We start from the raw sequence: 27,503 nt of genomic DNA on the forward strand, positions 1-27,503 counted from the left end.
TCTTTCAAGCTCTCTTTGCTTATGAATTTCAAGCTGTTAATTGACTCTATTCAATTGAATTACTTCAACTCAAAAGAAGAATGAGTTAAAAAAACAAAAAAACAATACTACACAACACTCAACCAGCTATAGATGAGAAATATCCCATTGCTTGCAATATATTTTATTCAATGACCATGAATGAATATGAATGAAAGAAAAAATAAAATCGCTGAAAAAATAGTTGTTGTCGCATCAGAAAGCCGTCCATCCTTTTTGAGGGCGAGATTTTCTAAACTGCTCACTGAAATGAAAAAAAAGTATTTTAATATTAAAAACACCAACTGACACAGCTATAAAATGACCATTTGGAAAAAACAGAAAAGAACAGAATACAGACCTGGTTACGAGACCTGGTAGCCTCTCGTTGCAATTTTTGTTCGCGTCGTTGTCGCATACTTTCGTATATGTCCTTCTTTTGCTGCTGGTATGCTTGTTTTTTAGCCTTCTTCCGCTCCAGTTTTTCTTGCTTTTCAGCCCTCTCCTTCTGCTTTTTCTCAGCCCGTTTAGCCTCCCACTTTTTCCAGGACTCTTCCTTCTGCTGCCATTTCTCCTCTGACCTTCCTCCTTCCTCTCTCTTTTGCCTCTCCCTCTCTGCTCTGGAAATGGGTGCATCTAGATACCCTGAACACAGAACAAAAGGTTAGTACTGTAGCTACACAAAAGCACAGCGATTCTTTCTGAAGATGTTGCATTTCTTTACAGACAAATTCTTCAGGGATGCACAAGTGAAACAGCATAAACATGTTGGATATCTTACATGCATAGAAGTTGTCGTCTCCCTCCTTCTCTTCTCTCTCATGTGTCCTACCCATTTTTGTCTGGTAGTAGGTTTTGACTCTTTTATTAACCCACCCCACCATTCTCCTCCTCACACTCTTGTCCTTCTGTTTAGTCTCTGCATTAATCTCATCAGCTGAGTTAAGCGCTTTCAGGGAAGCGTTTTCAGCCTGCTCCTCCTCATCCCTCACATCTGATGTGTGACTCGACTGACCCCAGCTTCCCAGGGATAGCGTATCTTCTGTGGAAACTTGAGCTTCATTGTCCTCCTCAACCTGTGCCAACTGACCTGCAGTTTCACTTGTTTCTGAGATTTGTTCCACCCTCTCACTCACTGTGGCAAATGCTGATAGCATGAAAGTATTTTCGTCCTGCTTGGCATCTTCTACCTGACAGGTCGGTTTTGGGTATTCTGTAGGTGTTGGCTCAGTAACAGGCAGAGCCTTAGGTGACCGTTCAAGATTGTTTGACTTCCCACGGCGGGACTTTGGCTTTCGATTAATTGTAGTAGGCTGGACGACAGGCTGATACAGTGGTCTTCTCACCTTTGCAGGGTACGGGATTGCTCCTTTATCCATTGGGTTTTGGCATTCAGATCTCTGCCTAGTGAACTCCACAAGTTTACCATTTTCTGGGAATAGGGTCTTTACCGCCATCTTTTGTTGGTCCAGGTCCATATTATTCTGTCTGTGTATCTCTTTCTGCCTTGCAATCTCTTTCTCTCTCTCCATCTCCTTTTGTCTTTCAATTTCTTTTTGCTTTTCCATTCCAAGCTGCTTTTCTATTTGCCTCTCTCTGTCTTTCTCTTTCTGCCTTGCAATCTCTTTCTCTCTCTCCATCTCTGTTTGTTGCAACAGTTCTTGTTGCTTTTCCATTTCAAGCTGCTCTTCCCTCTCTTTCTGCTTTTCTGCCTGGCTCTGTCTCTGAGTCTCTGTGTGTTCTTTGATGCACGGTGCCTTTTTCTCACACAGCTCTCTCTCTGTGGCTTTGCATTCTGCCTCTGTGTGTCTCACCAGCTCTGGTTCTTTAGTCACTTGCATCTCTGCCTCCTGCCTCTGCTGCTTTTCAAGTTCTTGTGATACCTCAAACTTCCTCTGACGATTTTGTCTACATTCACTCCTCTCCTCACTTTTGTTTTGATCCATCACTCTCTCTGTTTCAACATTTTTGTCAATATTTCTAAGCCTGTCATCTGATTTTCCTTTCACGTGCTGTTGTTCCACTTCTCTCTCTCAATCTCTTTCTCTCTTGTTTTTCTTGACATGGATACGTTTCTTCTGAATGAATAGTTCTTCACCTATAACTCGCTGTTCTTCTTCCAAATTCTCTCTCCTTCCTTTCTCCTTTTTCTGTTTTAATTTATCGAACCAGTCCATTCCCTCATCTCCAACGTTCTTTACCTCTTTTATTTCCGCTTTATTCACCTCAGTCAGTCTTTGTTCTTCAGCATCTGTTTGTGCCGCACGTCGTCCTCCTGCTCTCACCACAGTGCTTTTATTTGGTTCAGTTTGCTTCTCCAGCTCCTGTCTACTCTGCTCTCTGCTTTGTTGATGTTTCCTCCTGATCTCACTCCATTTGTCCTCACCTTTCTGACGGCCCACATCTCCAAGCCAGTCATCCTCCAGTTCCTCGTGTTGTCGCTCAGTTTCTGCCTTTCCCTCTGTGAGTGTTCTTCTACTTGTTCTTCTTTGTTTTCTTTCTTCCTTGATCGTTATTTCACTTCCTGAATCCACCAGTTTCTCCTGTTTTTGTCTGATGTCTCCCAGCCAGTCCATCCCTTGGGTTAAAATGTCATTTTTTGCCATTGGTTTTACCTCAGAGTCTTCTGTTCTTCCTGTTGAGGTATCCTGCAGAAATATCTGTTCCTCTTGCTGGGTGACATCTTTGTTTTTGTCTGCTTTTTGCCTCATGTCACTCAGCCAGTCCATCCCTTCAATGGTTGGTTTCCTCTGCTCATTTGATGTTTTTTCTTCATTTTCAATTTCCGTCTTCCTCACTTGTCTTTTCTCTGGATTATTTTCTCCCTCTTGCAAATCTCTCTCTGTATCTGTCTGTTTCTCCAGCTTTTGCTTGATTTCTCTCATCCATTCTTTACCTTTGTCGATCCCTTTCTCCAGTTCTGTTGTTCTGTGTGTCTCCACCGCTGTTGCTCTTCTTTCATCCCTCCCAGTCTCTCTCTGCCGTTCCATTTCCATCACTTTATTTTTGCTGTGCTCTTCTTCTCTCAGTTTCAACATCTCCTGATTGGCCTCTAGCTTTCTCTCCAGCTCTCTGTTCTTCTCCTCCCATTCCTTCTGTTTTTTCTCCTCATTTTCCCTCCATCTTTCCTCTTGTCTCTTTTTGTCCATCTCTCTCTCCATCACAAAGTTTTGCTCCATTTGTTCCCTCAGCTCTTGCAGGCTCTTCTGTTCTCGTCGGATTTCCTTCTCACAGGAAGGAACTCCATTTGTTCCCTCAGCCTGTCTGTCTCTCTCTTCCTCTGATCCAATATCCAGGGGTCTATGTCTTTCTTTTTCCATTTTTGTTTCAGTGTGTCTCAGTGCCTTCATGTGAGTTTTGTCCAAGTGTTCAATACGTCCCAAGAGTTCTTCCTCTCTTCTCTGAGCCATTGCTCTCTGTTTTTCGAGTAATTGCTGCTTCTCCAACATTTTTGCCTCAAACTGTTGGGTTTCTTCATCAAACTCTCTCTGTGTTTCCATTTTTTCCTCATAGTGTTTATCCATGTCTTTAAGCGGCATCTTTAGCTCATGCTTCTTCTTTAGCTCTTCAATTTGTGTCTCCAGTGCCTTCTGTCTCTGATACCACTCCCTTTCCTTATCTTTCTTCTTTTCTTCCTCTTGCTTCTTCTCTCTCAGCCTGATCCATTCTTCCTCTATCTCTCTCTCTTTTTTCCTCTCTATCTCTCTCATTCTCTCAATATTTCTCATTCTCTCCTGGTGCATTTCAATCTCAATGAGTCTCTCCAACTCTCTCATCCTCTCTTCATATCTCAGAGTGTCTCTCTGCCTCTCCATCTCTCTCACTTTCTCCAGCTGAGCAGTTCTGTCTGCCTCGGCCATAACTTCTCTCCTTCCCTCCAGTGAGAAGTTGCTTATCCTTTCTCTGCTGATCTCACTGCTGCCGATTCTCCCCATCCGTTCCTAAAATATAAAGTAATCCATATTATGTTTTAACAATCATATAGTCTGTGGCTTTAATATAGAAAATATATAATGATAACATACAGTATTGTACCACATCTCAACAGCCATTTTCTATCGCTATTGTTAAATGGCTTTACACTTACTTTGTCTGTCTTTGTGACTGGTTTCCCTAGATGCTGCATGTCTCCCAGTAGCTTTCCATCTTCCAGGTGGGATGATCTTTCTCTCTGCCTCAGCCTCTCCATTTCTCCTCTCCCATCCTCACTCTCTTTGCTGATCCGAGTCTCTGGCACGGCCCCCTTGGCCTCCAGTTTCTGGATCTGTAAAAGTATCCTGTCCTGCTGTTCCTGAACTCTCCTCAGCTTAGTGAAAAGCCAGTTGGGCAGACTTGTAGTGCGAACACTCTCTTGGGACTTGCTCAGAGCTACGCTGCCCATCATTTTCTCCAGTTGTTGTTGTTTCAGGCGGGACTGTCTTTCCTTCTCCCTCAGTCTCTGCTGCTGCTCTCTCTCATCCTCACTCATGTCCTCACTGTCCGAGGAGGTCCACACCTCAGCCTTGGCCTCCTTATCTTGCAGTCTCTGGATCTTAAGATGAAGTGTTCCCTCCTGTTCTCGGAGCCTCTGCAACTCCTCAATCTCTTCCTTGGTCAGTCTCCAGGTCTGTTGACTGGTTGTCTTGGCCCACTCCTGCAGCACTACCTGTTTCAGTGTTTGCAGCTCTTTCTCCATCTCTTTCTCCCTTTTTCTCCTCATCTCCAGCAGCTGTGCTGCCTCTTGCCGCCTCTTCACCTCTTTTTGCCTCTCCACCTCCATCTTTCTCTGCAGCTCTTTTTGCCTCTCCACCTCCATCTTTCTCTGCAGCTCCCATTCTTCCTGGGCCCTCATGCCCATCCTGTACCAGCCCTCCTCTGGCTGCCTCCTTCCCTCTCTGAGTCTCAGCAGGGTTCTCAGTTTGATCCAGCATCCCCAGCAGTTCATGGACTCTTCGTCACTGTCAGATTGGTACTGCAGGTGAATGTCTACATGGTCGGCCACCTTGAACCTTCCTCTGTCTGGCAGGTCCTGGGCATAATCATATGTCTCCAGGTTGGAAGGAACTTTTGGTTGTTGCCTCTCTCTGTCCATTTGCCTGCCCTGCTTGTTGTTCATGGCCTTTGGCTTCACAGTATAGGCATGTGCTCGGCCCACACCACCCCTTTTGCCTCTTTTCGGTGTACTTGAGCTCTCAGCCCTGTAGGTAGTGCAAAACGTTTCATGATGTTAAAATCCATGAAGTACAGTGCTAAAAAATGTCAATCATGATGCTGAAATGGATTTTTCAATGACGATTGCAGTGATCAGAGTTATGTCACAGGGATTCATACCTTGAAGTAGCAACAGTGCTGGCATCCTCATTTGTGCAGATTTGATAAAAGGGTTCATTAACTGGTCTTCCCTTCTTCAGTGATTGACGGAGCTCTTCAGGAAATCGGCCATGGACTGTCTGCAGTGTTGACTGTATCCAGTCGGCCATTTCCTGGCTCTGTGACAGCACGTGAGGATCAGTTCAATTGCTTGGGAACATGAAAACCTCTCTCTAATGCACTATTCTCATATATTGGTAAGAAATTATACAGTGGATATAGTATGCTAATTGTACCAGTGGTTGTGATAATTCAATAGAGACAGAATCACAGTCACAGAATTGCCAGTTCTGTTTGATTACAGTACATATAGATTCATAAATTGTACCTTTAGTATTTAGTTTTCAGCTAAAATGTTGTTCATAGTAATTTCCTGCCTGTTTGTAAGACTTACCTGTGGGGAGTCTGAGCCCCCAATAATGATAGCCTGATAACCTTAATTTGAAGCTGAAAATGGAGTGTATTACTAATGAAGATGAACAAAAAAATGATGTTTGATTCCTGTGAATGTCAGGGTTTATGTTTGGGTTCTGTTTGCTATGGCAACCATTATGTGTTCTTTGATCTTATTATTGCATCACACTTATTAGCCTACTGTCATTTGGAATCACTCAAAATTCTAGCCTCCATGTCATTTGAAATCATTCAGTCTTTCAGCATTGTAATAAGATAACGCAGTCTATGGCATGGCTCATTTGTTGTTGTTGTTGTTGTTGTTGTGCACAAGTACTTATCAATAATGGTAAACTTGTGATACTTATTTATATATTTATTTACTTTATAAGTATTTACTTTATATATTTATTTACATTATTTTTTATTTCTTCATTCATTCACTGAGCTTCTTATAATGGTGATGACAACAACAACAACAACAACAACAACAACAATAATAATACTAATACTAATAATAATAATAATAATATATGATCTGTTACAACATTATGTAAGATGCCTCAAATAACTAATTACAGTAGGCAGGTTGTGTATTTTTTTTTTTAAATTTCCACCACCGAAGCACCACAAACAATCATTTTGGCTGCAATCTGAATGACTATAAGATGTATTAGAAAAGCTAAGCGACCAAGAGTTGAAATGGGTCCGAATAGGTAGCATTTAAATAAACTGGTAGTGAATCAGAGATTGCCCTATAGGCCAGCTAGCAGCAGCAAGGATCCAGTAGAGGTTGGCTGCTAGAGGAGTTACATGTCAAGTCAAGCCAAGTCACATTTATTTACATAGCACGCAATACCCAAGGTCCTATTTGACTGATCATAGACCATATGTGCTTCCCATTTTGTATCATCTGCAGCTGCCTCACTACACATGCAAGCTGTGTATTCGTTAAAACCTTTTGGAACTACCAGAACTCCCCATTCCAAGCTGAGAGTGTTCGTCCAATAACTGTTATACTACTATTATAAGGTTATAATTCAAGCCATCCTCATATGCCGTTTTTTTTCTTGTAAATCCACGGCCATGTAAAATATGTATCAAATACACTAGTATTTCTAGTTCAGTGTAAAACATACCTGTGTGGAATCTCACCACTGATTCAAAACTTTCTCTGTAACAATAATGATCATCGAAGCAAGTAGACTTATGTGCTGCTCTGTCGGACAGAACTTGACAAATGAGTAGGCTATTTTACTTCAGGATTTACAGAGCTGGATTTGTCCATGGTAACCATTATGACATCACTTATTGTTTTACTTGTCACTCATTAGAATCATATCCTACTACAAGTTGTAGTAGTAGTAGTAGTAGTAGTAGTAGTAGTAGTGGTGGTGGCCTAAAAGAAGAAATCAGTTTGCTATAGTGCCACAAAGACTCAGTTACATGTTATTTGTTTTAAATGCATTTTTCGGTCTTACTCAAAACTGCACCAATTTATGTTGTTTGGTCCCAAATGAGAAATTACATTTGTTATTATCCACAAACAGACCCTAGACAAATCAGTTATGTGCAAAGTGAAGATAAAATGAGAAATTGTAGCCTGGTGCATTGCATTTCAGATAATTTTAGAAACACATTGGTAGAACTATGAGAGATTTTATGGCATACAGTAGCCTATGAAATAATCGTTTAATTTAATTCCCATTTCATTTTTGATCACCTACACCTAGACAATGATTTGGAGTGAAGAACCCTTTTATTTGTTTCATTGAGGAGCATAACTAACTAATAATGCTAAGTCTCTAAATTAACAGAATATATCAAGGCCGAGCAAGGATGACTGGACTAAATGCCGTCATGCTTGTATATATGTTTTGTTACATAGCCCCTTTCAAAGCACAAAAAGGTCGACAACAACCCTCTCTACCAATCAGGGCATGTAGCACTGAACATGAAAAAGGCAGCCGTGCCTTGGGCAGCCGTGGGCAGGTTTTTGGTGGGCAGCCGTGGCCCACTGGTTAGCACTCTGGACTTGTAACCGGAGGGTTGCCGGTTCGAGCCCCGACCAGTGGGCCTCGGCTGAAGTGCCCTTGAGCAAGGCACCTAACCCCTCACTGCTCCCCGAGCGCCGCCGTTGTAGCAGGCAGCTCACTGCGCCGGGATTAGTGTGTGCTTCACCTAACTGTGTGTTCACTGTGTGCTGTTTGTGTTTCACTAATTCACCGATTGGGTTAAATGCAGAGACCAAATCTCCCTCACAGGATCAAAAAAGTATATATACATACATACATACATACAGTGTTTTGGACGACGGAAAAACACATTTTGAACACATTATTTATGCATTTACAGTAAGTATATATTGTACCAGTTATGTCAGATATCTCTATACAACGCACTCTGATACTGTCGCTGCAAAAGGCCTTGAGTTTTTTATTCATCACAATAGACTAGAGTGTAGTGATTGGACACATGCAAGATGTGTGCTGTTGTACATGGGTTTGTGTGCAGCTGTGTGAAAGGTGTGAAGAGGTTTTGAAAAAAAAGAGGCCTCAAAAAATGCTTCATCCACTACTGTACGCCGACATACTAGATGCCTGGTGCCACAACTCAGTTTTCCATGTCCAGTGTCCCCTCTGGTGTGAATGTTGAACGGCTCAAGGTGACCCGAGAGAAAATTTGGAACAGGCTCCTGTTTTAATTGCATTGCAAGTCTTCATATGATGGTTGCCTCTTCATTTAAATTGCTACCAGCTAGGCAATGTTTTTGCCCCTTTCTTCTGACCAAAAAAATAGATCCAAATTGTATTTCTTCCACAAGCTATAAAGGCAGTTAACAGCCATTCCATCTTCTCTCCAGCCAGGATGGACTAATCTGCAGCAACTGAGACGGCAGGAGTGAGACTCCTATAGCGGGGGAAATAAGTATTGAACATGTCAACATTCTTTTCAGTAGGAGCTGCAAGGCCTAATGGATGTTCAGGAACAGTGCTCAGATCTCTGTGTGTGTGTGTGTGTGTGTGTGTGTGTGTGTGTGTGTTTGTTTATCTCTGAGTCCTATAGGCCTATACTTGCAGAGACCACACATTACATTTTCACCAGACATTAGGGTAATCCACACATATAAACAATCCAAACATTAAAGGCATAAATAAAATTATGTGTGGATAACTTAAGTGGTTTGACACAGGAAAAAAGTAGGCTATGTTGTAAAAAATGTTGACACGTTCAATACTTATTTCCCCCACTGTATACAAAAGTTATGACTTTTCTCGTTTTATGGCAAGTTGATTTATAATCTCTCTCTTTGTCTCTCTGTCTATCTCTCTCTCTCTCTATCTCTCTCTCTCTCTCTCTCTCTCTCTCTCTCTCTCTCTCTCTCTCTCACACACACACACACACAAACACACACACAATTAGTCATGCCATGTTATTTTCAACAAACATAATCTCTTCCTTTCTCCCTCAGTTCTTCCTGAATTTGTTGTGAATCGTATGGACATTTTCCCATCTCCTTATCAGCAAAAACTCAACAATTAGCACCATAGCAATTAGCACCATAGCAATTAGCACCATAGCAATTAGCACCATAGCAATTAGCACCATAGCAATTAGCACCATAGCAATTAGCTGAGCACGCTGTCAGAGGCAGAGCCATTTTCCCCACGGGACACAGAAACGGCCTCACTGAACACATGCTTCTCCGTCTCCTCTGCATATGATTCTAAGTGTTTTTATGTGTGTGTGTGTGTGTGTGTGTGTGTGTGGTGTAGGTTTCTGTATCATCTCACACGGTTCCCTGTCTCCTCTCTCTCTCAGGTTGCTGGCCCAGCAGCAGGACAGGCAGTGTGACAGTGCCCTTCTGCTGGATAGCTAGTCCACCCCTAGAGGGCGCTGCTGTAAATGACATGGACATGTTTGTGGGAGAGGACAGCCGTACAGGTGGACGCGGGATGGGTTGACACATGGCAAAGAGTGGGAAGCAGTTTTCAGGTTGCAGTAGATCAGAGGTCAATGCAGAATTAGATCTCCAGCAACCCAAAGTTTATTTAAGTTTATTTACTAATATGTGTATATATGTATGCAGGCGTATCTATTATTGTTAGTAATAGTAGTAGTAGTGGTCGCAGTGGTAGGAGGAGGAGGAGTATTTGGGAATCCACTTATTTTAATCCACTTTTTTAAAGGGAGCCTTGGTCATCTCCATGAAATATGAAACTTTTATTTGGGTATTTTATTCAGATCTCTTCTTAGTATTGTCTCACTGTAAAACATAATAGCTTTCCTTACTTAAAATGTTCTAGTAAGTAGAATTCAGTTTTTGTCTTTTGTTGAGATTACTTGCCTAAAATGAGTGTTACTTAATTGTGAGGTGGAAAAGTAAACAGTCAAGTAAACTATAGTTTACAGTCAAGTAAACTATAATTGCTGAAGTTTGTGCTACACTGTAAAGTTAACTTGTTAACCTTACTTAACCTGTTAGTTAACCTTACTTTATAAAAGCATGCAAACCGATTGCCCTTGCAATTTGTGAATTGCAAATTGTGCTAACAAATGCTTACTTAGTGTAGTGCATTTACACTACTAAGAACTAACTTGGTCATTACAATATAAGTAAACTGTATGTTTATTAAACACCACACATGTATTGATGTTTGTGCTAACTAATGTTACAGTTCAGCTAACTAATATGCCATTTCCCACAATGCATTTCCAGAATGCCACAGCCCTGGCCTACATATTTTTAAAGGGCTCACATATGTGATGTAGTAGGGATGTAGGGATGTAGTGGTAAAATAAGAGGTGGATAAACTATGAGTGGTTTCGGTGAGGTGGACTGCTCCATGCGGTATCGGATTGAAAAAGGCATTCAGATTCAGAACATGTTTGATGATGGCGGAGGTTATTGTACAATACCAGTGGTATTAAATGGTTCCTAGAGTGTTGATGAGTGTACATAATGTAATATTGGATAATACAGTGTGATTTTTTAATTTTGAATGTTAAAAGCGAATAAACTCTAATAAGAGGTGAGTAAACTTTATTTCTGAAATTTCAGAGGTGGATAAACTGCGTTTATTTGTGTTTAGCCTCCACTTCATTCAATTCATAATTGGATCTCTTCCTGAAATGCCTGAAATTGCTGCTAGTGTTGAAGTCTAGCCAGTAAATGATGTTGATCTCTCTGGTCATTTGTAATGCGTCTTATTTTCATAGGGTGAAAATACAATTCTTTGAATGTAATTGGCAGAATGCTATCTTGCTGGAATGTTATATTGAATTCAAACTTCAATGTAATAGGCTCAATCATTCTCCACTTTAGACAAAAAACCTGAATTATACTTGCTAAACATTTTAAGTAAGGATAGCTGTTAGATTTTACAGGTTTATTATTTGGCTGGATCACAGTCTGTGTTGTCCTCCTCTAGGCCTACTGCATCTTCCTCCTCCCTCCTGGGACTCAGCTCTCTCTCTGTGGCTTTGTGCTCTGCTTCTGTTTGTCTCACGAGCTCTGCTTCTGTTTGTCTCACGAGCTCTGCTTCTGTTTGTCTCACGAGCTCTGCTTCTTCAGTCACTGCTGCTGCTTTCCCAGTTTGTGTGCTTCATCGCACCTCCTCTGATGATTTGTAAGCTCACTTGGCCTTTTCTTTTGATCCATCACTCTCTTTTTTGACATTTTTATTCCTCCATGGAGCCTACAGCAATGGAGTTCAAAGGTCAAAGTTCAAGGTCACTGCAACTATGAAAGTCACATTCTTCTGAATGCTATATCTCAACAAAGCCTTGAGACACATGCTTCAAATTTAGTGTGAATGTTTACTTGGACTCTAAGATGAATTGATTTTGGAGGTCAAAGTTCATGGTCACTGTCAACACATTTTATGTCCCATTCTCGTAGACATGATATCTGAAGAGTGCCTTGAGGCACGTTCTTTTTGGGTGTAAACGTTCACTTGTACTAAAAGATCAACTGGTTAGATTCCTTTCAACTCTATAATATGTATTACATGCCTTGCCACACAAATGTACAGTATATGTCAACCAGAATTTCAGGGCTGTGAACGCAGAGTAATTCTAGTTTGAATATTTCTCAGCCAGTCATCTAATTTTCCCTCTATGTTCCATTTCTCTCTCGTTTTTCCTTCTGAATAAATAGTTCATCCATAACTTGCTGTCCCTCTTCCAAACTCTCTCATTCCTTTCACCTTTTCTGCTTTATTTTTTCAAACCAGTCCATTCCCTCATCTCCATGGTTCTTTACCTCTTTTATGTCCCGTGTAATCAACTCTGTCAGTCTTTGATCTTTGCATTGGTCTTGCCCCACATCTTCCTCTTGGTCTCACCTCCCCCCCCCCCCACACACACACACAGCTCTTGTCTACTCTCCTCAGTGCTTCGGTGATGTTTCCTCCTGATCTCTCTGTCATTGGCACCATATCTCACTACTGTATTTAATGTTTATATTTCTTAGCATACACTTTTACCACTATTGATACTGCTACTACTACTACTAATAATAATACACGGCCCACTGCATGGTGTAAGGATGATGTCCCTTTCATAACTGAATGCACTTTGCTTTTTGCACGAAAGCCCAAGCCATATGTCATACTTCGGCATTGTGTGATTTAAAGGTACACTATGCAGGTTTAGCTATTTTAGAGGCTGTAGAGCTCCCTCTAGAGTTGCAATAGACTTATTTGCTTTGCTGTTGTAAATAGCAAACTTCTCGTGACTTATCCCCCCTATACACAATGAAAACGTTTTTGTTGTGGAGGTGAAGGATTAAAAACAGGAAAAAACTATTTCCAAAGATTCCGAGATTTGCCCAGCCGCCGTTCTTGAAGTTGCATGGCTGGTTTTCTCGGTAGCGACTCGCTACGTCTATGCTGTAGGTAAACGATTCACCTATTACAAGTTTGTTTACAATCAAATTGGCTGTGTAAAGGTGAAAATCTTGCATAGCGTACCTTTAAATAGCCTATGAATAAAATGAACAATAAAATGTTCTATTGTCTAGATGGAAACTAATCTGAAATACATCAGGAACAAAACAGAGCACATTGAAGAGTCATTTAATGGCATCCTTATTTTTAAAGATTCTAATACAAAGGCATATGCAAACATCTCAGCTAAAATCACATACAATCACTATTGCAAGTAACATCACAATACAATACAAAATGCAACTTAAGTTGGCTTTCAAGCTTGAGGGTTTTATGGAAAAGGCCACACAGTCAGTTTCTCTCTCTCTCTATCCCTGTCACACACACACACACACACACACACACACACTCACTCAATTAACACGCACATTTCAGCATTTGGCGAAAAAGACATAGAAAGTGGTTTTCTAGGGCAAAATTTACAACAGTGTACACAGCATTTAGAATGTGTGGCTTTGACACAGCTCTTGACTGGTGTCTCAGGAGAAAGAAGTGGTCGGGCTGTGTTTTTAGAAGATGGGTGTAGCTTAAGCATACAGTGAAACATTAAAAAAAGAATCAAATTTCTGTACAGACTAGCCAACATTAATCAGTATAAATATTCTTCATTCAAAGTCAGTGCAGTGTCCTCCTCCTCTTCTGGATAAGCTTCTCCAGATCCTTTGCCCACCCCACTCCAATTACTAGAGCCTCTGAATCATGGGTCCAGATATGCTCTCTGATGCACGCTGTTTTGTTTGTGTTTCTGTCATGTGTTTGCATCTCAGTGTTATTTGATCACCAAGTACCTCAAAGGTCCAGCTGTGAAGTACAGGTAGTTCAGCCAATGACATTTCTCTCAATTTGTCAGGTATAAAATGGAAAAAGAGAAAAAAAAAAAACTTTATACAAATGTTTTTTTTTGTTTTGTTTTTATGGACTTGCTTCTGGTGATATCCCTTTTGAAAAATTGTCCTTCCTTGAATCTCCGTCTTTACTGAATCCCCCTGAAGAGACACATTGCAAACACCATGGCGAAGAGCTGTGGAGAAAACAAACAGTCAACAAACAAACAAACAAACAAACACCACCACCTTCATGTTAACATTATATTACATTTACTGTATGTATAGTCATCACACATTTTATCTCTCAGTTGTATTGGGTCATTCAATCTGTGTTGTTAGGTAATGCTATGAAGGGAACCAGTTATCCGTGGTGAATTTAGACAGGGCAACCACAGTGACCAAGTCCATTTTGCTATTTTGGTGGCCGTTACTGATAACAGTGAAAGCTGCAATTGCACCAGTTTACCACAAGAGGGACTATAAAATCACAATAAGCATTCCCAAGAACTCAACTAGGGGGCATTGTAGGCCAAGAAGCTATGCATGAGGCACTGGACTGTCAGCTGGCTGACAAAAAACAAGCGCCATTATTTCTGCCAGGCCAGCCAGAGAGGAGGGAATGGGTGTCACATTTGCTTTGACAAACACAATATAATGTTTTTTTTAAAATTGTTTTTATATAAAGTTATTCTTTATATAAAAGAGAGATATTACCTCAATGGTCAGAACCACAATAGTCAGAGCTCCAGCTACATAGATGTACATCTCAAAGTAGTCCACAACTGCAGAGTAGCAACCCTGTGTGACAAAATGGAAGACGGAGGGAAAGTGTTTATGAGACGGTCTGCTCAATTCAAGGTAAGAAAAACCTGGTAAAAAAACATATCCTTTCTGGCTGAATTACATAGTGGTGGCTGAATTATCCTGTGTCCCCTGCCTGTTGTTCCAATGCCATTATTGGCAAAAGGCCCTTATTTCAGTCATTGGTTCTGTTGGTTCTGTCTAACACATCACATGTCATATATTCTCGACATTGCGGCGACTTCCGGACTTGGGACAACTCGGAGTCTCGGACAACTCACTCAATCAAGCTGTCGTTATCAGAATAGTTCTATGACATTTTCAATGAGCAAACACAACGACGTGGTTTTGTCTTCACAGGGGGCTGGACGCACTAAGAATTACCGCCAAATGTCTGTTTCTCATGCTTTTCGCACTCGTATACAAAACTGATTGCACGTGGATCAAAGCGCATGGCTATCTGCGCTTTTCTTACTGATGCATATGCATTTATGGGAAGGCGAGATTAAAGTGGTAACAAAAGAGTATTGCGCAAACACATGCAAGAAGTGTTAATAGCGATTAATTAGGTAGTCCTCCATACATTAGGCTATGTATGAAAACAGTCTGTTTTGCAGTGAAAAACTTCCGCAATAAAAGCAGGTGTATTGCGTCAATTACAGAAACTTTCAGAGACAACAGAATCAGTATCAGAGCACCAGATTTCCTTCATTGTACTATGTCAAAAGCAACCTTAACTTTTGTTTGCCTTTCTAATGTCCAGCACAGCGTATTAGCGCTTTCTTTGTACATCTAGCCCTGAGTGTCCATAGACTGCGCTTTAAGTCACTTTGGTCAAGAAGTGTCTGCTAAATGTAATGTAATGTAATGTAATATGTTAAGAGGAAATGGCGTGGCCGCAATGTCGAGAATACAGTCATTCATGGAGGTGAAGGTCAATCCTGAGGGCAGTGGCGGTGGCGCGGGGTCTGACCTTGTTATAGCGGAACATCATGCTGCCCATGAGGCACTCCTGCTCCTCTCCAGGGTGAGTGATCCTCCGGCAGCACGCTTTGGGCACCATGTCGTTCGGATGGAGGACCCGGAAGAGGCTGTCCTCAAAGTCCTCGGGACTGTTCACCCCACAGCACTCAAACTGCAGGGGGAGGTTAGATGGTTAGACTTAGCCTTCCTATTCTTTGGTCTTTTCCTTGAATGTGTAATGTGAAATCCTTTCAAAGCAAAGCAACTGCTATTTGATTAACTGTAGTTATCAACTCCATATGATGTGTGCACTACTGTATATTGTTATGACCTCCATTTGAAAATAGTGTCTTATCCATATGTTAATAAAATTGTAATTTGTTGTCATATTATTGATTTATTTGACATGATTAACAACAGATATTGACTCCAAACACACTGCAGAGGCTCATACCTACTCCTCTTAGACCAAGCACATGGTAGATAGATAGATAGATAGATACTTTATTGATCCTCAAGGGGAAATTCAAGGGTCTCGGTAGCATACAGACATAACACACAACATGCACTTACAGCTGAAGTGGTAAACATAAGTGTAAGTATAAACATATAACTAAACTCCACTGTACAATAAAGACAGTAGAAGATAAGACAGATAAGAAAACTAAAAACTAAATACACTATATAAGTTAAATTAAGAAAGTCCAATGTGCTTGAGGGTGATCAAGCATAAGACGCTTGTAGTGACAGGGCCAGGACTGGTGATGTGCTAAAGGGAGTGAGTGTCATGGTGAAGGTGCAAACAGTAGTCCAACCATAGTCCTTAGTTGTGTGTGCCTGGCAAGGTGCTCAAGAGAGTGAGTGAGTGTCATGGTGGCAGTGGCCTAAGGGTGAGAACGAGTGGAAGGAGACGTTGAGCGACACCTGACGCCTGTGACGTGGCGCGGTCCTGAAGACAGGGAAGCGCTCACTCACCGCGTTTATGACGGCGCTCACTCACCGCGTTTATGACGGCGCTCACTCACCGCGTTCATGACGGCGCTCACTCACCGTGTTCATGATGGCGTTCCATGTTGAGGTGAAAACGTCGGTGTTGTTGTAGCCTTGGTAGTGTTTCTTCAGCTCCCTGGTGAAGTACTCCCGTGTGAGCTGCGCACAGACACAAGGGACAGGACATGGGTATCGCCGCTCTGCCCAGCTCTGATGAAAACCATTACTCTTTCTCTCTCAAGGCTCCTCGGCCGATAACACAGAGGTGACTTACATTCTCCCGGAACACGAAGGCCAAGATAGCAGCCGCCAGCTCCGCCAGGAAGATGATGAGAATAAGCAGGAAGAACTGTGCGGAGGAAGACAGGTAAAATAAATTACCTTAATATAGAGAAGCATAATGCGTGCATGCGTGTAGTGTAGTATGTGTGTGTGTGTGTATAGAGAGAGTGCAGTATGCACCGTCTGTGTATTCATGATGCTAAGAGAGCAAGACCAAGCGAGCCATAACCAATATCCTCGATGTGCTCAGTACTTTGAGGATCCAGTATTTATGAGGCTAAATGTGTTTGAGCTCATCTCTTCCCATCCAAACAGCAATCTGATGAGTCAGGCTTTGTAGCTTTTAGACCCATCAAAGCATTGTTGAAATGCAACAAAGAGGTGTAGACAGTCAAGATTGAGAGAGTAAATGAATGCAATCATCACTTTTAATTTACTAACTAGCATAAACCAGACAAGAGGCTGAAAGAAACTCCTCCTAGCATGAATGGATTATAACCTTCTAAATCTGATATTTAACCCTGTCATCAAACACACACACACACCTACACACACACCTACATACACACACACAACTATGCACACACACACACACACACACACACCTACACACAAAAACACACACACACACACACACACATACACACACGCCTCTACATACACACACACACACACACACACACACACACACACACACACACACACGTACACACACACACACACACACACACACATACACACACTGATTTGTAATCAGAGGCACTCACGAAGAGCAGCAGACACTTGTTCTCCCGGATGGCTCCGCAGCAGCCCAGGAAGCCCAGCAGGAAGAGCATGCCCCCCATGGCCAGGATGATGTAGACCCCCGTGAACAGGAGCGGGTTGGCCGCCACTATCTCCCTGAAGCCCGTGGGGTCCACCAGCACCCACACGCCCACGCCCAGGAGGAACGAGCCACCCAGCTGGGGGAGAGAGAGAGAGAGGGAGAGAGGGAGGGAGAGAGAGTGTGTGTGAGAGTGGGAGAGCAAGGGGGGAGAAAGAGATGGAGAGGGATTGAGAGAGAGAGAGATATAAAGAAAGAGGGAGGGAAAGAGAGAAAGAGAGAGGGAGGGAAGGAGGGAGAGAGAGGGAGAGAGAAGGAGGAAGAGAGAGAGAGGGAGAGAGAGATCCATGGTTATCTAGAGAGCCTACAGCCAGTCTGGAGCCCCTATGCTGTAGAGATAATACACACTCTGTGCTGGGGTATCAGCAGTGCTCATGTTGCCCCTGCTCTGTGTGCGTCTGGAGAACATTGTAGGCATATTCTGACACTCAACAGTGTACATTTGCTGTTTTATTCACAGAATAAAAAAAAAAGTGATTTGAAGTGTGTGCCAATCACCCACCACTACACTTATCTAGGCTTGCTTAGTTCAGACTCCTCCATGTTCCAAAATAACCACGCTGATTCACTCCGCTAAATAAACCCAAACATTAAAACGGCTTTACAGCTGGAGGTAAACAAAGAAGGGGAGTGTGGAGATACTGGAGCAGCAACACATGGACACATTACTGGAGCAGAGTGGGGGTTGGGTTGGGTGGGGGTTGGGTGGAGGGGGGGGGGGTCCTTCTGCCAGCTCGGCTTTACCCAATCATCTACCTGTCACACACAAGACGCAAACAAGAGACACACACACACACTCACACACACACACACACACACACTGTCAGGTTTGTGCTCAGAAGCACACACACACACACACACAAAACCCCCATTGCTTTCACTGAAAAACCCTGACAGAAACTCCAGCAGGCGACAGTAGCTGGAGGTGGAGGGGGGGGGGGGGGGGGGGGGGACTGCGAGTGATGGGAAAGGAGGAGTTGGTGATTAGGGAGGGGTAGGAGAGCCAGAGATAAGAGCCTCACACACACACACACCTCACACAATCCCTTTCTCCTCTGAGTCGAACCTGGGATTCTTTTCTTTTCATAAATGTCGCATTAGCAATCTGTCAGTGTCTGTCCCACAGTCAGCCGCCTGGCAGACAGAGTGCTTGCGGGCGATAAACAGCGGCTTCATATTCAGGGAGAATGCATTCAAAGGTAGCTTATGATAGACAGCGTTTAAGGTGCGAAGTCAATATTGGCGAGCGCAGATGACAGTAATTCTGCTGGGGAGCGGTGAGCGGTGCAGGACTCTGTTGTGCTTCTCACCTCACTGATTCAGAAAGAGAGAGGAAATATGCTGACGAGGGCTTCACCTCCGTGAGGGGAATATGCAGCCGGCCGGGCTCTCTTTAGGAAGAACCGCACTTCTGTCCTCATTACTGCCCTTGTTTTTTTTAGATGTTTTCTGACATCTCCACACAGCGTCTCAATGATATCCTGACATCCTGACATCCAGACATGCTTCAGCCTCCACCCACTCCACCCCACCTCCTCCCACCTGCCTGGTCAACTCCATATTCTGCACACGTGGAGGAGGCCCAGGAGGCCCAGCAGTGTGTGATCAAAGCAGCTCCTGATGAGGAAGAAAAGGCAGACCCTTCCCTCTGTCTTTTCTCGCCTCGCTCCCTCTCCCTCTGTCTTTTCTCCTCTCTCTCTCTCTCCCTTTATATCTCTTCCTCTCCCTCTCTCTCTCCCTCCCTCTCTCTCTCTATATTCCTCTCTCTCTCTATCTCTCTCCCCCTCTCCCTCTTTCTCTCCCGCCTTCTCTCTCCCTCTCTCTATATCCCTCTTCCTCTTTCTCCCTCTCTCTCTCTATCTCTCTCCCCCTCTCCATCTTTCTCTCCCTCCCTCTCTCTCCCTCTCTCTATATATATCCCTCTCTCCCTCTCCCTCTCTCTCCTCTCATTCTCTAATCCACTCTTTCTTATCTGTCCTCCTTTCTCGGTCCAGTGGGTTGAAGGAGGAGATGAAAGAGAAGAGAAGAGTTAAACACTGACAGAGATAAATATCAGCACCGGCTCCTCATCCCCAAGGGGTCAAGGTAGCGCAAATAGCCCACAAGGACTCACATGGTTGTGATTGGGCCAGGGGGGAGTGGGCAGTGGAGGGGGGGTGGGGGGTTATTTCTTTCTTGTTTTTAATTTGAGCTCCCCACCTCGGCTCCCCGTTTGACATTTGAGAGCCTTGTTTTGATATGGCTGTGAAAAGACCTCATTTGATGAGCAATCTGGGTGACCCTTTGGACGCTGCAGACTCGAGATGGCAAGAGCGGACATAAAATATGTGTCCCCCCCCCCGTCTCAGGACTGTATAAAATAACAGCCGGTCATTTGCACAGCGGTGTCTGGCCCCCCATCGGGGCAGGCAGAGATGTTCTGGGGCAGGCCCAGGCACCAAGTGGTTTGGGAGTACTCTGGGAAATGTTGTTTTTTGGACAGAAAACCTCAGCCATTATGATAATTCTGGTGGGAAAGGGATGGAAGGAGAGAGAGAGAGAGAGAGAGAGAGAGGAAGAGAGAGAGGGAGGACCAAGATGAGGAAGTTGAACTCACAAAGATGAGGAAGTTGAAGACAAACATGAGGTATTTGATGCAGCTGAGGCAGTCCCCCTCCATGGTGGTCCCCCGTGCAGAAGCCTCTCCAAGCCCCTGTGAGGGAAGAGAAAACAGCAACAACATGGTTACTGTGCTGCACAACCTGCACCGCAACACAAAACATGTACGGCCATTCACATACACACACACATACACACACACACACACACACACACACACACACACACACACACACACACACACACACACCCACACACTCTCTTTTGAGTCTTGTTTCTCATCATGAGAAAGTACAGACTGGATACATGGCCTGCGATATCTCATTTAAAGCGATATATAACCTGCACCGAAAAACAAAAACACACACACACACACACACACACACTTTGAGTCTTGTTTCTCATGAGAAATCTAGTATAGACTGGGTAAAGGGTCTGCGATATCTCATTTATAGCGACACTCTTGGAAATATTGACCCAGAAGTGAGCACTGTGAGCAGCTGCTGTCGCCGCCTGCCCGCTCCAGATGGACACGCACTCGGCTTTTTCTCCCGAGAGAAGTTGCATTTTGGAGCCCTCCCATTCAGCCAGGCCCTTGTGGAGGTTATTGGGTCTGTTTTAGAGGCACGGCTCTGCCCTTTAGCTTAATGAAGAGAGGGAGGGCTTCTGGCGCTGAGGAAGTCCATCCCTCTACCTGCCAAAGCACTCTTGCTGATGAGGCCCTATTAGGACAGCACTTCACCTTGATGAAACTGGGTCTTTTTCATTAGCGTGCGGCGTGTGGGGAGAGGCCTCCGATGGGCCTGATGGGCCGGCTGGCACAGCTGCCCCCCATCATTCAGGTGCTATTACGGGGAGGAGGGAGGGGGGGGGTGGGGGGGGATCACGCCGAGTGTCACCCCCAAAGTAAAGTCAGCCAGGAGCCAAGCCAAGGCCATTACTGGTCGTCCTCCAAGGGAGACAGGAATAATTAGAGATAGTGTCACCACCAGGGCCAATAGCCTAAACACAGTGGGTGAGGACAGCGCAGAGTGGAAATCAATGGAGGAAGTAGATATAGGGGTGAGGGGGCTGAAACAGTGGGGGAGGAGGCAGATGTTCTGATGGCAAAACTGTAATCAGTCTGCCTTCAGTGGGGTATTGCAGCCAGAGGGCTAGACGACAAGGTGCACATTAGAGCATGCAATCACAGTGCTTAGCGTTAGTCTTCCCCTCAAAAATGCTCTTAGAATAGTGTGCCATTTTTATATCCGACAGAGACCGTGTGTGCTCGTCAGAGCCTGGTCTTAATACTGACCATTATCTCCAGGGAGTCATCTCACTGGAGCACAGGCTGATTTACTTCTTTCATAAACCTCCTCACTTGAAGTGAGACGAGGGCCTCATCGTTTCGCAGCTCTACATCACGGAGAAGGGAATAACAAAACACAGCAGTGGGCGGTGTGCGTCCAGACAGACCCAGGACGTCTGATAGGGCCCTGGGGTGAAATAATGCTTAGGCTAGATAAAATGGCTGATGCCGCTAATACAATTCCCACCCCCAGTATATTGTTTCCAGCCCCCTTTGACACGATCGCACAATGTTCTGACAGGTGTTTCCCAGGGTCATCTTCCAGTGGAATTATAACCAAAGGCATCTGAGGGCGTCAGCAGGTGAAGTAGTGGAATCGATGTGGGTGGAGCAGAAAGGTGGAGAGAGGGGCAGGGAAAGATCTGCTGCTGGCATCCAGAAAAATGGAGAATTGTCAGTTTTCACCGTTCTTAATTAGAATGATTATTTTCCCCTGCTACTGTTTCTTCATTGACCCGGCGGAATTGACTGATTGTGAACCAGAGTTAACTACGCGCCTTCAATCGTAATGATGGGCTTAAGTATTGATTGTGTCTCTGGTGAGCGGCAGAGGGTTGATAGTGCCCCGAGGGCTATTAGCACTTTAATTAGCCCTCTCCCCCTCACATCAGCCCCGCCCGCAGGGCATGCGCGCACACACACACACACACACACACACACACACACACACCACCCGCTGAGCACGAGGCTCACATCAGGATCTGCATTTATTATTTGCTCCGTGTTGAGTGTCAACTATACTGTCTGTCTTCTTGTCTTATTCTCCTCACTATTTCCCGCTATCAGCTATCAGAGAGAGAGAGAGCAAGAGAGAGCGGGAGAGAGAGAGAGAAAGAGAGAGCCAGGATTATAAAAATTGTGGGTGTGGGAATGGGTGGAGTACGAATGCAGCCTGAACTCTGGCAGTAAATGTGTTTGGATTGGTCTTTGTGCTGGTTGAAGTCTGAGAAAGGAGTATTCAAAAAATAATCCCATATTATTGACACAGTTTGCATCATAAAATACACTGTAAAAGTGCCCAATAATGAAAGAACAAGGATTTATTTTTCTTGGCAGAAGGCAATAATGTGTTTGCGGCGAGAACAATCATCAGATATGATGGGTGACGTTGACAATAGCCTGATCCAGGCTTGGAATTTCACCATTCTAAGGGCAAGGCCACTTGGCCTTCAGTTGGGCATATTTGGTGGGGGGCACAAAGGCCACATGTCAGGGCACCAAGGCCAAAGTTAACTATACAGTAGTAGGCTATAAAAATGATCAAAGTTGTATTTAGCCTATTCATCAGTAGACCTGCATCACTGTATGAAACATTACAAAAACATGAAACATGACATATTACATAGAACTGTAAATCATCTGATCATCTAATATTTACAGATATCTAGGCTATATTTAACATTTATTTTATTTGGCCTGCTATGAAATCATGTATTGAACAATTTAAGCACAGCTCAGCTTTAAGAAACTCAAATAGCCTAGATGCAGCTTTCACAAACTCTTAGTCAGCTGTCCTCTGATTTACCGATATCTAGGCGATATTTGTAACAATTATTTTGTATTTGGCCCGTTATGAAATCATGTGGAACAATTTAAACACATTGTAAAACTTAAAGCCCAAATTTGGAGACATCCACGCATGTCAAAATTTACTGCAAATTCAAAACTGGATTACTCTGGAACGGCTAAGTGTACAGGGGACTGCTTTACACCTTTGTGTTCTGTAAGGTCTTCTGTTTATTCTGATATGGTTTGTCATGTGTTAAACGAAGGGTTCATGAAGTATTCCACCGAGATGAATGGGTAGGGAGATGGACGCAAAACCTTCAGTAGAATGTTTGATTAAATTGAATTATATTATCTACTTCACGAACCGTTCACCACAGCAATTAGTGGCTAACATCGTTTAAAAGCTGAGAAAAAGCTCTTTCATGTGATACTTGTGATGTCTGTGTGATGAGTAGGCTACTTTGCGAGTAGTTCAACTGAGAAGAATGGGTGAATTTGGACGCACTTTCTTTCTTGCGCTGTCACTTTCTCCACTGCGTAAAAGACTAAATTAATTTGCGCTGTGAATGCTACAATTATTTTGACAGGCCATAGGTTAAAAACAATTGCTATTAGTAGGACGCAAAGCAAAATATTGAAAGAAGGGGGCACCAAGGCCACCATGGCCTGTAAACCTCTGATTTTCAAAGGGGCCTCACGGCCAACGCAAGGGGCAACGATGGCCGTCGTGGCCACCATGAAATTCCCTGGCCTGATCAATCAAATATTGAGGCACAATGCAGTCCCTGAAGTACATTAAAATATATGCTACTGCATAGAGGGAGGAGATCAAGTCTGGTGGGCATTAGCAATAAATGCTGACATTACTTGTGGTATCTTTAAACACTGACCAAGAATATGACCAGTATCATTATTCTAGCTCATCTGAGAGTTTATGAAGCTGTCTTGGTTTACACATTCTTCGGAGATTAGATGTGATTCTTGGAAATCATTTTTCAAAATGTCAAACTTGCACAACCTCCGGTACTTGGCTCGCCCATTCTGTTTTGAACAACACTTTGCCTGCAGACTCCCAACCCCCAAATGACATGAAGGGTGATGTGCAAATATAGCTTGTTTTTTGCAACTTTATTATGAAACTAGAAAAGCATTTCCTGAAGGAAATACAGTGCATGAAAATGCTAAAATATGATGTAAAATATCATACAGAGTAAAAACAAACTATATTGGTTGCTAGGTAGATGAGGTAGGTGAAGCAGTTGAACAGGATGTGTAGTCTTAATAGCAGCCAGTTTGTATGCTTAAAGCCTGAGACTGGCAGTTGATACAGGTGGCCTGACCACCTGGCATAGGATTATAATTGCTTAACGGCTCTATTGTGATATCATCAGCCCATGTTAAGTCTATGGGGAAATTTTGAGTAGTTTTTAATTAATAGTTTAAAAAGTATAAAAGTTACAAAGTTGAAAAATACATTGAAAAATACATTGCCCGGGTGTCCTAAGTAAGATCTACGTGACAAAGTTTGAATGAAGTTTCTACGTTAAACGGTTGAAGCTGCATTAACTGCGTTAGAAGGAAGAGTAAGAAGCCTAGGAAGAACAGTACAGTGCATTTTCATGCACTGTAATGACGTGAAATTACTCCCATGAAAGCAAGGCCTTTAAATCCTCCTCTGATTTTTCTCTGTGTATGTCTTTCACTGTTGTAAACGCCGAGCGCTGCACTGGGCTTACTGTACGCTGGGGAATTGATGGGTCCCCTCGTTGAGAGAGGCGATGGCATAAACCGCTATAAATCACTCCGGCGGCCAGCACCGTCCAGCTCCGGAGAAAGTGCAGAGTAAACACGCCGCCGTTTCCCACGGCTCCCCCAAGACCCCGAACCCTCATCCATCAGCACAAGGGCCTCAGAGAGCTGGACCTGCAGGTCTGCAGAGAGTCAGGCCACGGCACGCTACTGCGCCCGTAACGCATGGGAGGGGAGCCGCCAGTCTCAGAGATGCTTAGCGCAGATGACAACAGACCAAAACCAACTACGATAGATCACAACAGACCACAGCTAATCCACCAACAACGAGGCTCATCCATGGCGCCCGGGGCCAGGGCACCTGCAATAGCCACTATTGATCCAACAAATCACATCTAGACTGAGCTCTGCTAACGCGGCTCATTCATGGCAAGGATATTTCAAATTCACAGAATTCTAGTTCATGGACATGAGAATAAACATTAAAGTGGCAATAAATATTCATCAGTCAAGTGCCAGAGGCATGGTCTATTTAATGAACAGCAGATTTTTAGAGACCTTCTCTCAAGTGAATCTTATCAAGTGAAAAGTACACAGATCTGAGACATTCCAGTGGATGTTTTCTGGAGGTAATGAGAATGTCATTGAGCAGTCTCTGCTCTGCTCTGAGGACAAACCACTCAGCACCACAGCTGTGACAGCACATATTTTACATTGACCAAACAACACAGATGCAGGAACACACACACACAAAAACACACACACACACACACACACACACACACACACACACACACACGCGCACGTGCGCGTCGATACTGATGGATGGCCAGAGTGGCTGAGCAGCCGCGTCGGAAATATACAAGGCCAGCAGGACAGACGCGAAGCCGTGCAGGGGCCGAGCTCTATAGGTACTGACGACAGAAACAGACTGGCCGACACACACACACACACACACACACACACACACACACACACACACACACACACACACACACACACACACACCCTGTCCCGGTCCATCCTGTGGAATAAGCCGTCGGCTGCCAACACACTGTGATTCCACATGCCTCGCTCCAATAACCTGAAGGTAAACCGTAAAACGCCTGCAGGCATTTGGCAACTGAACAGCATGGCCTCCCCTTAATGCAATGAGAGGAAGCCAGTCAATGATAACATAAGGAGCCTGACACTGGAGAGAAGAAAATTCCTCCACCACTCTAGTAATATTGTGTGTGTGTGTGTGTGTGTGTGTTTGAGTGTGTGACGCTGGTCATGGTTGAGATTATGTACGGTATATTGAGATCATCCATCTTCTCTGTCTGTTTCTGAAAGTCATTTAAAAGAAAGCATCAATGAGCCTGGTCAGCCACTCTCCTATCAGCCCAGAGAGGCCGATCTGGTCAGTGTGTGATCCAACGCAGTGACAGGACACTGTAAGAAGTGGCTCCAGATGTTCTGTTGCATCCACGATAGCTTCTGGATATGGGGGGGGGGTTGTGCTCCTTACAACACTATCTAAACTTAGTTTACTACTCTGCTGATGATGATAGAGGGAGGGCAAACAGGATGAGGTGCAGACAACCAACCCCCGCCATATCCCCAACAACCCCCCCCCCCCCCCCCCCTCCCCGTCCACACACACACTCACAGCCATCCCAAACAAGCTCACATCCCCAGAGAAAACCTATTTGGAGTCTGTGTGTGTGTGTGTGAGAGGGAGAGATAGAATGAAATAGAGAGAGAGCAAAAGAGAGGAATGCAGCCTAATGCTGTCTCCAGTCCTCCCCAGGGTCCATCACATGAGTCCAGCACAAAAAAGGCAATTGGTACTGGTTTAACACTACGTAAACGGCATGCGTGGCGCTACATAAATAACACGCATAACAGTGTGCAAACACAAACAAACACACACTGCTTAGAATCCAACACTGTGACACTGTGCAAACATACAGTACCAGCGCTTCAGAACCATTCATCTCATCGGCTAACGGCTCCGCAGTGTTGCTCGCTCTCTGGGGCTTATCGCCGCATCATGATTAATAGTCCAGGCACTTGGGCCCACAGGGGCTAATGACCTGTTTTCTGCAGTTATCTTAAATCTATGTATTTTTTTCCACACACACACACACACATAAACATGCATACCATGACATTAGCTGGAATTGCGTGCACTGAGACACAAACACACATGCACACACACACACACACACATGAACATACGTACACTGAAATGAAGTGAAGCTCTGCACACCATACACTCCCTTTCCACATCCAGTATTCAGATCAGTCTCTGCCGCTCCCCCTATCTCCCTCGCTCTTCCTCCCAACTTTCATGTGACTGATGGGCCGATCCATATTCATTTAGGCAACTATCAAAGCAGCCCGGATCACCCTACACACACACACACACACACACACACACACACACACACACACATTTCTCGCTAGAGCTAGACGCAGACAGAGCCCCACCCAGCCCAGCAGGCGTATGTCTCACCTCGGCTGTGGAGCTGATCATCCACTTCTCCTTGAGCTTGACACTCGCACTATATGATTAATCCAGCAGCCTTCGGTAGTGCCCCCCCCCCCCCCCACCCCCCACCCCCCCACACACACACACTTCCCTACACGCAGCCCAGGATGAATTCATCATCAGTGGGACAAGGACGCTGTGTCCCCCTTCCTCCTCCTCCTCCTCCTCCTCCGCCTCACTGGGCCATGAGCCTGCATACATGAGGAGTCATCTGGCCTCCGATGCTGATGTCACCAGGGGCCACATGCGGACCCCCAGCCTCGCCGTGCCTCACAGGCCGACCCTGATATCATCACCTGTAATT

The 27,503-nt window shown here is 44.1% G+C and overlaps 2 protein-coding genes across 3 annotated transcripts in view; both read right to left on the reverse strand.

Moving 5' to 3' along the window:
• Positions 1-127: 127 nt before the first annotated feature.
• LOC121724056 (trichohyalin-like) lies at positions 128-7,009 on the reverse strand. Of its 2 annotated transcripts, none has more exons than XM_042110387.1 (6): positions 6,900-7,009; positions 5,329-5,486; positions 4,106-5,195; positions 800-3,959; positions 380-663; positions 128-283 (listed from the first exon to the last, which is right to left on the reverse strand). In XM_042110387.1, exons 2-4 carry the CDS (start codon positions 5,475-5,477, stop codon positions 2,052-2,054), a joined length of 3,147 nt encoding a protein of 1,048 aa, XP_041966321.1. In that variant the 5' UTR covers positions 5,478-5,486; positions 6,900-7,009; the 3' UTR covers positions 128-283; positions 380-663; positions 800-2,051. The 2 variants fall into 2 exon arrangements, with proteins under 2 accessions (XP_041966321.1, XP_041966320.1); XM_042110386.1 differs by lacking the exon at positions 6,900-7,009 and adding an exon at positions 5,762-5,889.
• Positions 7,010-12,823: 5,814 nt separating this feature from the next.
• tspan18b (tetraspanin 18b) overlaps positions 12,824-27,503 on the reverse strand; it is a 39,819-nt gene continuing 25,139 nt past the window's right edge. Inside the window, exons 3-9 of the mRNA XM_042111266.1 lie at positions 20,053-20,148; positions 17,341-17,535; positions 16,566-16,640; positions 16,352-16,450; positions 15,312-15,473; positions 14,252-14,335; positions 12,824-13,731 (exon numbers count right to left, since the gene is read on the reverse strand). Coding sequence (XP_041967200.1) covers positions 13,684-13,731; positions 14,252-14,335; positions 15,312-15,473; positions 16,352-16,450; positions 16,566-16,640; positions 17,341-17,535; positions 20,053-20,148 — 759 coding nt within the window. The 3' untranslated portion in view covers positions 12,824-13,683. The remainder of the gene's footprint in view (positions 13,732-14,251; positions 14,336-15,311; positions 15,474-16,351; positions 16,451-16,565; positions 16,641-17,340; positions 17,536-20,052; positions 20,149-27,503) is intronic.

Source organism: Alosa sapidissima, chromosome 11, assembly GCF_018492685.1.
Source record: "Alosa sapidissima isolate fAloSap1 chromosome 11, fAloSap1.pri, whole genome shotgun sequence".
NCBI lineage: Eukaryota > Metazoa > Chordata > Actinopteri > Clupeiformes > Clupeidae > Alosa > Alosa sapidissima.

Bases quoted from the DNA above. Each gene is read 5' to 3' on its own strand.
- LOC121724056 (XM_042110387.1), bottom strand. From the start codon at position 5,477: ATGGCCGACTGGATACAGTCAACACTGCAGACAGTCCATGGCCGATTT. The intron at 5,196-5,328 runs GTATGAATCCCT...CACTACCTACAG, and splicing joins AGCACTGTTGCTACTTCAAG to GGCTGAGAGCTCAAGTACAC. The intron at 3,960-4,105 runs GTAAGTGTAAAG...TTTATATTTTAG, and splicing joins CAGTCACAAAGACAGACAAA to GAACGGATGGGGAGAATCGG.